A 15,627-nucleotide genomic window follows, 5' to 3' on the forward strand; every position below is an offset into this window, starting at 1 on the left:
TAATTCTATGATTTTGCTTGGGTGACCACCTTTCATGTTGAACTGCAGGTCACAACAGTAATTGTCAGTTCAGCTACACCAAGCTTACTGAAGAGAGTGGCTTCTCCACCCAAGCAGATTGTAAATAAGTTCCAGGTAGAACCTGGCATCAACCTGGGGGAATTCTGACTTCACACTGGTAGGGGAATTTTCCAAGATGGCTTGAGGAGACTAACTTTACATAGCACATTTTTTAAAAAGACATTTATTCAGCGTTGTGATCAGACTATTACATTTAGCAATCAACAGCATGGATCCAAAAACAAAAACTACGTTAAATTGCTTTGTTGGAATGCTTGATACTTTCTACAGAACGGAAACTAACCTGTTAGTAAAATTAGTCACAAATACAGTCCTGGAGTTTTTTGCTCATACGCATGAGTGTTGCCTAAAACATGTCTTCTTTGTAGCAGCTGGGCTCTGCCACCACTGTCGTGGCTGGCTGAGTTCACAAATGCCTTGTAACTTGTAGCTTCCCTGTCACTTCTCTCGCTTTCCTCTCTTGCTAAGCTTTGTTTCCTGGCAGTGATTAAAGTCTTCTGCCAGTGCCATGGCCACGCTGTTACTGGAACCGCCATAGCCACCTTCATTTTTGGAACCCATTTATGCCCAGTGTTCCATTATTGGAATGCTAAGCATGTGGGAGTTATTTATATTCTACTTGCTCAAGGTCATCGTCAAGGTCTCATTTTTCAAATTAAAAAAAAATTGCAACCTCGGGCATGAATGGGTTAAAATCTTCTGCCGCACCAGGGTGGCTATTGCTGCTGCTAGAACCGCCGTAGCCACCTTGGTTTTGTAGTTTGGCAAAGTATTGGCCTCCACCACGGTAGGGGCCAGAGCTTCTGCCTCCACAGTTTCCTCCCTTTATGGGTCCAAAATTAGAAGGCTGATTGTTGCAATTGCCAAAATCATTGGTGCTTCCACCACCTCCAGAATTGGTTCCATCATTACCAAATCCATGACAGCCATCCCTGCTGCCACTCTATCCACCGCCACAACTGTGGACAGCAGCCACCAAAGCCACCATGACCACTGAAGTTTCCTCCATAACCAAAGTCATCATTCCCACCAAAACCACTTCCACAACCACCACCAAAGTTTCCAGAACTTTCGACCTCTGGCTGGATGAAGCACTCACCGTTTCTTGCTTTCACAGGACTTCCCTAACCTCACAGTTGTGGTCATTCACAGTATGGTATTTCTGAGTGACAGTCTTGTCCACACGGTCATGGTTGTCAAAGGCTACAAAGGCATAGCCTCTTTTGTTGCCACTGCCTCTGTCAGTCATCGTTTCGGTCACTTCAGTTTTTCCATACTGTTGAAGATCTCTTAGGTGATGGTTCTTTAGTGTCTTCTTTCATGCCACCAACACATACCTTTTTCACATTTAGGTGGGCACCTGGTTTTTGAGAATCTTCTCTTAGACAGCTCTTTGGTTCCACAGCTCTTCCATCTACCTTGTGTGGCCTTGCATTCATGGCTGCATCCACCTTCTCCACAGTGGCATAGTGACAAACCCAAAGCCCCTGGAGTGCTTGGTGTTTGGATATCAATTGCTCAAAATGGCTTTTCAGGTTCTCATCAGTTGTTTCAAAGCTCACCCCTCTGATGATGAGCCTCCACAGCTCTTCAGGCTGCTTGAGTGACTCTGAGTTAGGCTGGAGTACAGTGTTGTGTTCTTGACTTACTGCAACCTCCAACTCCCAGGCTCAGGTGATCCTCCCACTTCAGCCTCCCGAGTAGCCTGGACCACAGGTGTATGCCCCCCCCATACCTGGCTAATTTTTGTATTTTTTTTGTAGAGATTGGGTCTTCCCCATATTGCCGAGGCTGGTCTTGAACTGGGTTCAAGTCATCTGCCTGCCTCAGCCTCCCAAAGTGCTAGGATTACAGGCCTGAGCCACAGTGCTTGGCCTTTGGTATGTTTATTGTAGCAGCCAGCACATAGACGTTTTAACCAGGAGCTGGACACCTTACCCAGCACTTAGGACAGGCACATAGCAGAACTCAGTATTTATTGAGCCAGTTAGTGGGTAGGTGGGTGGATGGATGGATGGATGAATGTATAAATGTGCAAGGGCTGGAAGGTCAAGTCTGTTTGTTTAAGATGGAAGGGGCTTCAGCATGTTTAAAAGTTGATGGACACAGTTTCAGAGAGCAGGAACATGGTTCACTAGAGGTAAAAGCCCGATAGCGTAAATTCCCTGAGCAAGTAAGGGGTTGGCTGTAAAGCAGGGTGGAGAGGTGGATCTCAGCTCTGTGGGAAACAGGAAAGGACGAGAGGATGGGTGTTCTTTCTGGGTTTGGTGGTTTGGTGGCAGTAGGAAGGTAAGGGAGTTCCCACTGATGGCTTTGGGTTTGTGTGTGTAAAGTAGGGGAGGTTGTCTGCTAAGAATGGAAGCATGGGGCAGGAAGTAAAGGTTTAAAGTGAGTTAGAGTAAAATGCAGGTTGAGCCAGTTAAACAAACCTTAGCTTGCCAGGCAGCAGCATCTGCAGGCTGCGGGGGGCTGATGAGGACAGGCTCAGGAACCCCTGCCCTGTGCCTGACTCCGCCCAGCAGTGCTCAGCTCAGCACGTCCTGGAGCAGGAGGAGGGAAAGCTGCACTAGGGATTTTCCCAGGTGGAGGCAGCAGGAAGGGCATTCGAATGTCCTGCCGAAGCCACTGAAGAAAGGACAAGGGCCAGTGAGGCGTCCGGAAGGCCAAGCAGTCAGCACGATGGGAGCCAAGGAACCAGCCTGCTGCCGGGAAGAAGCAGGTCAGAGAGTGGCAGCTGGCATTTTGGAGATGGGGTAATTTCGGGTTGAAAGACTGCCTTGGGATGGGTCGCTGAGTGGAGTGGAGGGGAGAGGCCGTTGGAGATCAGGGGATGAGGAGCAGAAAGGCCAGGCTGCCCCCGTGGACGTGGAAGCCGTGTGGGTTGCTGCAAGGATCCGGGTAGGACCTGTGATAAAGAGTGCTGAACGAGGAGGAGGAAGAGGATGGCTCTCAGAAGTGTGGCACCCAGCAGCAGGTGTGGGGAGCAGGGGGCTGGGGGAGCAACAGTTCTGCCTGGAATGACCCTGAGGAGCAGAGCTCCTGGAGGAGGGCATGGGGTGGAGCCCACCCCAGAGGGTCTGCGGATGCCTGTGTCGGCTTCTCACTTGTCTACACAGCTTTGTCTTTTTATACCCATGGGTATTTTGAAAAAGGAGTGGGAGGAATACTGGGTTCAGTGTCATCATTAGTTAAAAGCCGTGTGTGTTTCCTGTGTTGAGATGGCAGTAGCCCAGGAGCAAGGCTCAGGTCCTTCCAGCTCTGCTGTTTCCCGGCGCTTCATGGGTTAGAGCTGTTCCCCAGCTTCTCCGTCACTTAGAGGAGTGGGTTTCAGCTGTGCTGTGGGAGCCACTCATTCAGTCTTCGTGTTGCTGCTGCTAGGACTATATTTTCCTCTGTTACATTGCTCACCTACGTTTTAAAAAAATTAATGAAGTTCTAGTTGCAAGCAGTGCTGTGTTTATTGCGACAGGAAGAGAGCACCTGAGAATGGGGAGTGTGGCGCCTGCTGAAGGGCAGTATATTCTCCCGGCTTCCTCTTCTTTTGGCAACAAATAAGTATGATTGATGGCGGTTTTGGGAGAGAAAGAGGTGGCAATTTTGTTTCTTTTGTAAGACTAAATTTAAGAATTAACAAAGTTGCTGGTTTTGGTGGGATTGCTCCTGATTGGTGGTAAAAGAAGCCAGGCACGGTGGCTCACGCCTGTAATCCCAGCACTTTGGGAGGCCGAGGCGGGTGGATCATGAGGTCAAGAGATCGAGACCATCCTGGTCAACATGGTGAAACCCCGTCTCTACTAAAAATACAAAAAATTAGCTGGGCATGGTGGCGCGTGCCTGTAATCCCAGCTACTCAGGAGGCTGAGGCAGGAGAATTGCCTGAACCCAGGAGGCGGAGGTTACGGTGTGCCGAGATCGCGCCATTGCACTCCAGCCTGGGTAACAAGAGCGAAACTCTGTCTCAAAAAAAAAAAAAAAAAAAGCAGCACATAAATGCTTACCGGGCATAGTGGCTCACGCCTGTAATCCCAGCACTTTAGGAGGCCGAGGCAGGCAGTCACTTGAGGTCAGGAGTTTGACACCAGCCTGGCCAACATAGTGAAACCCCGTCTCTTCAAAAAATACAAAAATTAGCCAGGTGTGGTGGCGTGGACCTGTAGTCCCAGCTACTCAGGAGGCCGAGGTAGGAGAATCACTGGAACCTGGGAGGTAGAGGTTGCATTCAGCTGAGATCACGCCTGAGCAACAGAGTGAAGCTGTCTCAAAAAAAAAAAAATTCTGATGATAAGTAAACCTGGGGGCTCAGAGTTCCATCTGTCTCTTAGTTGGAAGATGCACTGCCAGGTTTTCTTTCATGTTGAAGCATTTTGCAGTTTTCCCAATTAGGAGCTAGGAAATCTGTATTTGTTTCTGTATCCTGGACAGTTTGCAAGACTTGACAAATCATTTGCTTGTGGATAGAATATTCCATTGTTTATAAATGGAAATAGTTTGTCATACTGTTTCGCTTTAAAGATCAATACATGGAAGATGGCAGTAAGAGGAAAAAATACCTACTATTATACAAACAACCATGCCATGTCATTGCTGAGAGAAAAACTGGCTATTGAAAATCAACAATTTAACTTGTGATTTAAACTTATAAAAGAAGTAAAAATCGATGCTTTCCTCTCATTAAATCCTCACATCATTGTGGACTCACACTAATCTATAGAAATCATTAATTTATTCTTTCCATTTTTAATTGACAAATAAAAATTGTATATGTTGTGTACAGCATGATGTTTTGACATATTTATACTTCGTGGGATGGCTAAACCAAGCTAATGAACATATCTCCATTTTTTTTTTAAAGATCATTTACTATGTAGTTCAGTCTTTCCAGCTTATTTTGTCCTGTGTAGTTAAAATATACTTAGTGTGTATTCTTCCTGATCAGTAAGAATGAAATTTAGATGTTTTTATAGGCAAGTTCACTTGTTCAAAATCAAGTGTTTAGTTTTGCTATAAACAGATGGCATTGCTAAAAACAAGAATGTCTGTGAATTAAAACTTAAAAAATATTTAAAGTGTGTTGAAGAGTGATATATTTTTCATTACAGAGTACTTAGTTATTTTTATCTACTTTTCATGCTACATAAGGATTCACACATTAATCTCTTGAGGTAAGGAATGTAACCAAATGTATTTTGAGCTATTACATGTAAAACTTTCTCTTATTTTTCATTATCCTTGAAAATATAAGCATATAGTTGTATTTTTAAGTGGATGTGGTAGTGTATCTTAAAAATTTAAATTTTGGAATGTAAACCCTTACTGTGTATTTCTAGTTTCTTGACACAGTTACTGTTAATAGATACTTTTTCAGCCTTATTGGGAAAATATATTTTGGTAGTATAGTAATCTGAATGTGTTTAGTTCACCACTACCGTATGCTGGGTTACATACTGTACAAAGTAGATGTAATTTCTACTTTTTTCCCCACATAATTTGGCTAGAATTTGCATAGCATATAGGAATGCTGCTCTAGAATAAATGATCTTTTCACAGTATGTTTCTACAGTGGGTGAGGAGGGGCCCAAAGTTTTTATGAGTTGGACTGAAAGAACTTAGAATGGGCACCGTCTGGTGAGTGCCGTGATGGTCTCTGCTGGGACTGCTCGGGCTCCCTTCTGTAGGTGGCCGGCGTCCTCCACCCTGGATGGGGTGTAGAGGCGTCCTCCACCCTGGATGGTGTCACCCGACTCCACCTCACCCTACAGCCAATAACCGGCTAAAGGGAGGTGGCATCTAGAAGGCCAGCCTCTGCCTCAGGGCAGGACTTTCACTGCAGCGCGTTTGCACTGCAGGCCCGAGCGGCCCTCTAGGTGAAACCATGTTCTTGGTTGGTTTCTTCCGCTTCTCTATCTCCCTTCCCTCAGTTCTGAAAGGTTTCCGCTGAGAGCAGTTCCTAAGTCTCCCCTCAGTCTCTGCATCTCCGCGCCTAAGGAGTTTGTCCTATGGAGGCCAAAAGAACTGATAGTGAACCCTGTGTCCCCTTTCCCAGCCACAAGAGTTTCAGTGTTTTGCCTGGCTTGTTTCATCTGCCCCCTGTATTTTTTAATCTTTGTGTATTTTATAATGTATCTCCTATGTCATTTTATCCGTATCAGTGTATATTGGCTGTCCCTAACAGATAAGGACTTTTGTGGAACATTATCAGACTTAGCAAAGTTAATGGTTATTCCTCAGTATCACCTGCTACCCAGACCATGGTCATATTGCCCATAACAACCATGGAATCTTAATATTCGTAAGTGACACTATGATATGCAAAATGATTCAGATTATGTGTTAAAACTTAGCTTTAATTTAGTGTAAAGAATCTTGGTAAATAGTGACTTAGGAATATATTCTAAAATTTCCCATTCTTTATTAAGGTCCTGGATGCCTCATCCCTTAGTTTCAACACCAGATTGAAATGGTTTGCCATCTGCTTCGTATGTGGCATTTTGTTTTCTATTCTTGTGAGTTAAGGCTTTATATTTAATAATTTTTATTTTGTATTGTATTAGACTAATAATTCTATTTAGTATCAAAAAGGAATGTACTTTACTAAATCCCTGTTAGACTGTTTTGGTGGAACTATTGAACTGAAATAAAGGGGTAGAGATCAATGAAAATCTGTAGAAATTAATATTTTGGGGAGTTTTGTGGATTGTTGAAATAATTTAAGGAGTTTATCAATGTGTTAAAAGATCTGGAGGGTCAGTAATTTAGATGTTTATTACTTTTCATACTTGCCATTTAACATGAATATTTAACTTAAATAGAGTGAGATTTACTGATAAGTGCAGTTTCATTATGGCTCATTTATATATGCTAGTGCAAATAGGAAGAAGATTCAAGTTAGTGTTTAACATTGAAAATTAACTTTTTTCTCTGTAATCAGACTAGAGTATCTACAAGCAGATTTGCATTTAAACATTATATTATTACATTGAAATTGTATTACTTGCAGTAGCACATTTATATTTTAACCATTAAAATCATAAAAGCATTTTTAAATAACGATGGTATCTTAGGGAACTGGATTGCTGTGGCTTCCGGGCGGCATAAAGCTTTTTGCAGTGTTTTACACCTTCGGCAATCTCGCTGCATTAGCCAGGTACGTAGGCAAGTTTGCTTCTCAAAATATCTTGTTTGCTCTTGCTACCAAATGTGTCTTTCTAATAAGCACTTTCCTAATAGGATGTTTCTGTAACTCTGTACATATTGTGAATTCAGCCACAAGATTTACATTCATTAAATAAATACGTATTGACTGCTGCTATATGCCATCTCCCGTAACAGATGGCATTAGTACTAGGAATAGCCAGCGTTTCTGGGGTGCTTACTGTGTGTCTGGGACTGTTGTTTTATATGTATTATGACAAGCTTAAGAGGTAAGTAGCATTATAATCCCCATCTATAGCTGGAGATAATAGCACAGAGCAGGGGAGTCAGTGCTGCCCCTGGTGATGAACCTAATGCATGGGTGAGGCAGGAATCTTGCAGACAGTGGGCTTCAGAACCCGACTGGTAGCGGCTGCACTCTAGGTCCTGCTCTTGTGGAGCTTACATTTTGATGAGGAAGATGTTCACATAATCCAGGAAAAGATTGGATGGCATTGGTGCTGTGCAGAGAATTAACATAGGGTGTGGCAGCAGTGACTGAGGGCTCATTTAGATGGGGAGGATGGGAATCCTTCTTCGAGAATCTTTGATACATCTTTGGGTTGTTAATTGTCTTAGTCCCTTTGTGCTGCAGTAACAGAATACTGTAGACTGGGTAACTTAGGAAGAGTAGGAGTTTGTCTGACAGTTGGAAGCCTGAAGTCCAAGGTTAAGGCACTGGCAGGCTGGATTTCCTGCTGATGGATGCGTCGCACAAGGGGAAGATCCCGGTGTCCTCCCAGGAGGAAAGAGGAAAGAGCAGCCTCTCCTCTAAGGGCCTTTGATCCCTTTCAGAGGGAGGAGTTGTCACAGCCACGTCCTTCATACCACCACACTCAACGACACCTTCAAACCATAGCATGTCTATTGGAATAGTTGTAAAGTTTCTTTATGAGTTAAGGAAAAAATAAAACAGATTCAGTGAGAGATTTTAATTAAATAAACCAACAGGGTTTCTTTTTCTAAAAAGGGGTTTATTTTTGCATAGCCAGATAAATTAGTAGGCCTGTACCTCAGTTAACTTTATTTGTTTCTAACAGTACGTGCTTTCTAATGGGACCTGTGAAGCAACTGAAGAAAATGTTTGAAACAACGAGATTGCTTGCAACAGTTATTATGCTCGTAAGTAAATAATGATTATTTTTTAAAACTGTTATTGAAGTAGTTTTTGCACTGTTATTTTATGAATAATTACCTGTTCTTATGTATGTATACTTCTTGTGTTGAATATGATACTATATCCACTGGGCTGTGTGGTTAGAGACTTAAGATGGTACAGTTTTGTCTAAGACTGCTGACTGGTTAAAGCCTGCTTCTATTTCGTATATGGAACGGTGTAGCTGTGTATTTAAATGAACGATAGAGCTCGGTGTGCTTTCATTTTTAAGCCCTGCCCATGGTTTCATAAGGGCTTATTGTTTGTACCCTTTGGAGGGTGGGTGTAGACAGATTACTTCAGCTTCCATATGAATATTCCTAGGGAGAATTAGTGCTATTTGTCATCTGGCTTTTGTCCTTTCCCTGTGTGCCTGCTTGACAAATTTTAACAACATGGCTCCCATAACAGTATCTCTAAATGTGCCCTTCATTGCATTGTGGGTTCTGTCCACACACTCACGTCATCGCTCTTGTCTTGAGCCTGGGTGGCAGGTACATGAGAGTTTACACTTCGGTTAGAAGGGTTGTTTCCATTCTCATACATGCTGGGTGTTCAGCTGATCATCGTTTTGTGTATCGCGGGCAGGAAGGGGACCCAAATCCCCTCTGCATCCTGTCTCTGCCTCCTGCCTCTGCCTCCTAACTCACCTGGTCTGTGTCTCTGGATTTCTTTTGCCTTCAAGCATTTAAAAGAATTTATCACTATTATAACTATTAACATTAGCTTTCCAAACACAGCTAAGCTATGTTAATTTATAAGGAAATGTTTGTTAACTCTAATCTGCCTGGCAGTCTTCTCCCATCTGCTCACTAGAGGAAAAACTCATTTTTAGCTTTATTTATTATGTCTTGATATTCAAGTTCATATTTTCTTACAATGTTCATAATCTCCAATTATTTTGAATTTTCTATAATAGCATATATATCAATATATATATGGAAACATGTAACTTTACCTAGATTACTAAGAAATTATCTTTCACTGTTAGAATATAAGTAGTTTATATTCCACTAAGATTTTAGTTAGATTAGTTTTATTTAAGAAATCCTGGCACTTAACCTTCAACCTTTTTAGTAACACACTGTACCTTACCAAAGTACACATCAAGTTGAGAGAATGTGGGAGCATTTGGACATATAAAACATCTCCCAAGGTGGCGCACTTTGCTTGGTTTGATTTGCTGCCCACTTAATATGATGCCTACCTAGTACTGGTGGTGAAGAGGCTCTGCCACACAGAGCCTTCCACAGGCCAGCCCCTAGCCCAAGCCCATCACGGATGCACTCTACCTTACTCATTACAACAGCTTTTTAAAGCAGGTAGGTGGGAACTCTACTCATTTTAAAGGGAAGACAGGTTTAGACAAGTCCACTGACTTAACCAAGGACCCTCAGACAGCAGGCGTCAGAGCTGGGATCTCTTGAGGTCTTTCCAAGACCACACCGCCCACCTCTCGCGCTCAGTCCTGCACCTGCTTGCTTTCACAGGTATGTGGAATGATCATCTTTCAGTTTACTTAGCAGATTAAATTATTAGGTGTTTCCAGTTCTTTAAAGTAAAATAATACAGACTATATAAGTAAAACCAGTCAGCTGTGTTCTTGTTTTTGTTCTATAGTATATTATCTATGCAAATGAATGCAGAATAGTTTGTGCATTTTTATTAGGCTTTTGAAAGGGTCTCTAATTTATAATTTACTCTTTCTTCCCCTGTAGTTGTGTTTCATATTTACCCTGTGTGCTGCTCTTTGGGTAAGTTATGTCAGCCCTACTGGCTTTCAGTTAACTGTGTCCCCTCCCCAGGTGAAGTGTCATCACACCACTATCTTAAAATAGCTCATCTGTTTTTTTAAAAAAAAACTCTCTAAAGATTAGGTGTTACTGAAATTTGATGTGGTGACATCCAGCTAATGGCTAAGAGTGCTATAGATTCTGCTGTCTACAGCATAGGGAAGTCAGTAAACACACATCTGCACATGTGTTCACCCACCCAGACAGTGGTTAAACATGCCATAGATTCTGCTGTCTACAGCATAGAGGTTGTCAGTAAACACACATCTGCACATGTGTTCACCCACCCAGACAGTGGTTAAACATGCCATAGATTCTGCTGTCTACAGCATGGAGGTCGTTAATAAGCACCCATGTGCGCATGAGCTCGCCTACTTGTGGGCTCATTTGTCTCCTCTGACAGTGCTGTGTGGTGAGGGGCCCTTGCTCAGGGGTGTGCTCCCTCCATTGCCCTGCTGCAGGGGCCGCACTGTGTTGCTGCAGTGGTGAGGCAAGTGCATTGCTGAGTATCGAGGTGTAAAACCAACAGAAAGGTCCAGAAAACACAGATGGTAACAACAAAGAGACAGAGGAACGGAAATCATTCTCCTACCCTGTGGAGAAGGTTAACAGCCTTCATTTGCCTTTAAATAGCTACTTTTTGATCTTCCTGATTCTTCATCCTATTTCTTTCCTCAACCTATTTCCCAAAAGGGTTTGAAGCAGTTCTTGAGCTATCAACAAGAAAACGTCCCATTTTAAAGAAGAAAGGATAGTGTATGATAGATTTTAGACATATTCTATGAAAAATATTCCAGTGTTCTTTTTTTATTTTGGTGATGTCAGGACAAAACTCCAGTTATATGAAATTGATTTATGTGCTGTTTCTTGATGAGAAGAGAATATTCTTAAACAACTTGCACATCTCTATAGAGCATTGATCTTTGGTTTTGGAATTGCCTGTTTACTTATAAACAATAGATTGAAGATAAGTAAAAAAGCACTGATGGATAAGGAATTCTCAAAATAGACCTTTTAAAACAACCATGGAAACAGTTTATATTATTCCAGAAGATCACAATAAAATACAATTTTCTTTCAAAATATCACTCAAGGAGTAAATGGGAATGAGTAAAATAAGTAAATTTCACATGGGGTGTAGATAGTGGGATTTTAAATGTTGATTCTAGATAAGTTAACACTGACTTTAAAGACCTAACCACCTTTAAAAGTTTAGTTTTCAGCCTATGCACAGTTGTTTCAGTAACATTTATTTAAAGTCATATATTTTGCAGTATTTAAATTAATGAATATAGTTTTAGATAGGAAATGTATTTTATGGATTTTAAAGTTTCAGATCAACTGTATCTTAAATTGATCACACTAAAATGTAGTAAAGAAGATAAATGGAACCATCATCTACATTTTTGAAAGGGAAGAATTGAGTTTGACAAAGATGTTTTTAAAACTTTGAAACTCATAATTCCTCTGTTTTTGCTGTTATTAGTGGCATAAGAAGGGACTGGCCGTATTATTCTGCATATTGCAGTTCTTGTCAATGACCTGGTAAGTCTTTCCTTACCCTAGTAAAATGTTAAAATTGCCTGAGATGGGACAGGCATTTTGTGTGGAATCTGTAAAGCCCTAGCATTTCATCTGGTGATTCGGAGCTAGACAGGCCCTGCAGGGTCAGAGGAGGGGAGGCCTGGGATGAGTCCTGCTGGACTTGACAGCGTGACTCTGGTGCTGTGATGGACAAGTGTGGAGGTGGTTTCACCAGTGTGGACAGGGCACCGTGCTCATATAGTTACATAGTGATATGTTCTGCTTTTTTCTAATGTGAGAAAGAGAAGTGATAAGAAAAGTGGGTGATGACATGTAAATCCATAAAAGTGTGACCAAATCACAGGGTGAGACCGAGGGAAGATGAGTTTACCTGCATTCTCCACTCCATTGCTGGATAATTGCAAGGTAGAATTTATCCTAATGTTGACTCTGTGGCCATGTGATATCTGGAGATGTCTTCTGAATTGGCAGGGATTAAATACTTGTTAAGTTACTGGTTGAGCATCCCAAATCCAAAATGCTTCAAGATCTAAAACTCTTTTTTTTTTTTTTTTTTTTGAGACAGTCTCACTCTGCACGACATTGGCTCACTGCAACCTCTGCCTCCTGGGTTCAAGTGATTCCGGTGCCTCAGCCTTCCAGGTAGCTGGGATTACAAGTGTGAGGCACCATGCCCAGCCCAAAATCCAAAACTTCTTGAACACTGACGTGATGCTCAGATGTGGTTGATGCTCAACCAGTAAACATAATGCAGATAGTCCAAAAATACAGAAAAGTCCAGTATCCAACATATTTCCAGTCCCAAGCATTTTAGATCAGAGATGCTCTACCTGCACTGCCTTTCTGCTTTCCCTGCATATTCAGGGAAAGTCTGGTTCCTGCTCAGACTCTCCTCCTTGCAGCCTTTTTGTGTCTTGCACTGCAAGAGTTCATCTGCATAAAGGCCATAAACATCTGAGCGACCGATTCAGTGTGCTCTTTGGCTCCCAGGCTCTCTCGTGTTAGAGAGTGAAGGTGCTTTTCCTTTTCCTTTAGAGCAGCTCATGCTTGCTTGCTCTCTTTTGCTTCCTGGTTTTGCCATTTTACATTCCTCCTACTGGATGTTGCCCAGTTTGGGATCACCTTTTGTTTGGCCCTCTTTCCACTGACGGATGAAGCATCAATGAATGTTAAATGTAGTTCTCTGCATATCTCAAAGTAACCATATGATAATCTTTATGGGTTTTCATTGTTACGTAAATAAACTTAATCTCTTGGTTATTTTCTCTAGTATTTTGCCGTTTATTGCCTAATCTGTACCTAATAATTGATTTATTCCTAAAGGAGACTATAATTATCAGTGTTGTACAGTTTCTCTTTTCTTACAAGAAGCCCAAACTTGGCATACACCAGAATCACCTAGAGAGTTTGTTGAAGTGCAGGTTGCTTGCTAAAGCAAGCTTGTGATTTAGGAGGTCTAGGGTAGGGCCTAATAATTTGCATTTTTAACAAGTTCCCAGGTGATGCTCTGGCTGCTGGTCGGGGTCACACTTTGAGAACCACTGTACAGTCAGTCTCTTGCTGCTGTATTTATTATAAGGTTAGACATGGCCATATGGCATAAAGAAAAACTGTCATTCTCAGATGAAGATTCAACATGCTTGAATATTTCTTGCAGGTATAGCCTGTCGTACATCCCATACGCAAGGTGAGCTCATTTGAATTCTGTCTTGTTTCTGGCCCTTTATCTTCACACAAATAAATGATTTAAGTAATTTTTACATAAAAATGTTATTTAAACAGCTTTTTTGGGGGGCCGATGTTAACTTCCTAAAAGGAAATAAACATGTTTTCAATGAGATGAAGAGAAGCTTGCCATGATAGTGTCTGTGTGGAAATATTTTGGCGACATGAAGCAGCTCTGTTGGGAGTATCCTACCACCCTGCTGCCTGGCATGCAGTAGGGAATGTGGATGAGATTCTGGAGTCTTCCATGGCTTTAGGAGTTCAGAAAATAGGATGCAGAGACTCCAGGAAAACAAATTCTACTTAAAAAAATGAAGTTATGGCTGGGTGCAATGGCTCACACCTGTACTTTCAGCACTTTGGGAGGCCGAGGCGAGCAGATCATTTGAGGTCAGGAGTTCGAGACCAGCCTGACCACATGGCAAAAACCCTGTCTCTACTGAAAATACAAAATTAGCTGAGTGTGGTGGCAGGCATCTGGAATCCCAGCTGTTTGGGAGGCTGAGGTGGGAGAATCACTTGAACTGGGGAGGCAGAGGTTGCAGTGAGCCAAGATCATGCCACTGCACTCCAGCCTGGGTGACAGAGCAAGACTCTGTCTCAGGAAAGATTTTAAAAAAAGGGAAGTTACTGGGAAAATGAGGTTTACACATAATGCTTATTTTTAGCCAGCAGAAACATTCTAGTTGTACGTCAAGAGGTAACTGGCATTTTAAAATATTTTCCCAGAGAAATGTATTTATTTAATCATGGAGGGGAAAACAAAACTAGTTCCAATCTTAAATCTGATAGATTTAGAAAAAGATTCTGGTGAGGCACAGCTTTGCCTCTTTGTGAAATTCAGAGGTATGTTCTATATTTAAAAACAGCAAAATTTTCTGTTTAATGCGAATGATGAAGGAAATTGGTAGAAATTTTACTTTTATTCCATTTTGAATGTATGATTCTTTCTGCTAGATACTTAGAAAAAGCAAAACAAAGTCAGCTACAGGTGACAAAGCTGCTTAATTAACAAGGGTGTGCAAGGGTAATTGACCATGCACCGGAGCTTTAGCAAGGAGACCTCCAGTACTTCCCAGTGCCAAGGAAAGATGCTCTGGACATGATGTCCTGTACCGGAGGTTCTGCGAGACGGCAGGACTTGGAGAAAATGACCAGCCTTTCCATACACTGAGGACCCTGCACTCGAGAGCAATAAACAGTGTACAGAATTTGCCTATAAATCTCAAATGTTATTAGTGGATATTTTTAATGGCCTACATAAAAGTTTTTTAATGAATCAAAGTATCAAGAAATAACAGTTTTGGAAGAAAATGTGAAAGGTCACAATTTAATTTTTTTAAAATTCTGAGGGTTCAGTTGTAAACATTACACTTTGTTTTGTTTTGTTTTTGGGACGGAGTCTTGCCCTGTTGCCCAGGCTGGAGTGCAATGGTGCAAATCTTGGCTCACCGCAACCTCCACCTCCCAGATTCAAGTGATTCTCCTGCCTCAACCTCCCAAGTAGTTGGGTGGGATTACAGGCGCCCGCCACCACACCCAGCTAATTTTTTGTATGTTTAGTAGAGATGGGGTTTCACCATGTTGGCCAGGCTGGTCTTGAACTCCTGACTTCATGATCCATCGCCTTGACCTCCCAAAGTGAACATTACACTTTTAAAACTCAGTTCATTAGTTCTTTTTTTTTTTTTTTTTTTTTTTGAGGCAGAGTCTCATTTTGTCACCCATGTCACTCAGGCTGGAGTGCAATGGTGTGATCTTGGCTCACTGTAATCTCCTCCCCCCAGGTTCAAGGGATTCTCCTGCCTCAGCCTCCCTAGTAGCATGTGCCTCCACACTTAGCTATTTTTCTGTTTTTTAGTAGAGACAGAGGTTTACCATGTTGACCAGGCTGGTCTTGAACTCCTGACTTCAAGTGATCCACCTGCCTTACAGGCATGAACCACCTCACCTGTCCTAGTTTTTTTAAAAAAAATTAAATTGTCAGGCCAGGTGTGGTGGCTCATGCCTGTAATCCCAGCTACTCGGGAGGCTGGGGCAGGTGGCTGGCTTGAGCCCAGGAGTTCGAGACCAGCCTAGGCATCATAACAAGACCCTGTCTCTACCAAAAAAAAAAAAAAAAAAAAAAAATTCGCT

The 15,627-nt window shown here is 42.1% G+C and overlaps 1 protein-coding gene across 1 annotated transcript in view; it reads left to right on the forward strand.

Moving 5' to 3' along the window:
* The window catches only part of SFT2D1 (SFT2 domain containing 1), a 34,109-nt gene that overhangs the window by 8,196 nt on the left and 10,286 nt on the right, over nt 1-15,627 (forward strand). Inside the window, exons 2-7 of the mRNA XM_039467596.2 lie at nt 6,498-6,584; nt 7,143-7,225; nt 8,313-8,394; nt 10,147-10,182; nt 11,708-11,766; nt 13,424-13,453. Of these exons, the coding sequence (XP_039323530.1) occupies nt 6,498-6,584; nt 7,143-7,225; nt 8,313-8,394; nt 10,147-10,182; nt 11,708-11,766; nt 13,424-13,453 (377 nt within the window). The remainder of the gene's footprint in view (nt 1-6,497; nt 6,585-7,142; nt 7,226-8,312; nt 8,395-10,146; nt 10,183-11,707; nt 11,767-13,423; nt 13,454-15,627) is intronic.

The sequence above is a fragment of the Saimiri boliviensis genome, chromosome 4, assembly GCF_048565385.1.
Source record: "Saimiri boliviensis isolate mSaiBol1 chromosome 4, mSaiBol1.pri, whole genome shotgun sequence".
In the NCBI taxonomy this organism is placed as follows: Eukaryota; Metazoa; Chordata; class Mammalia; order Primates; family Cebidae; genus Saimiri; species Saimiri boliviensis.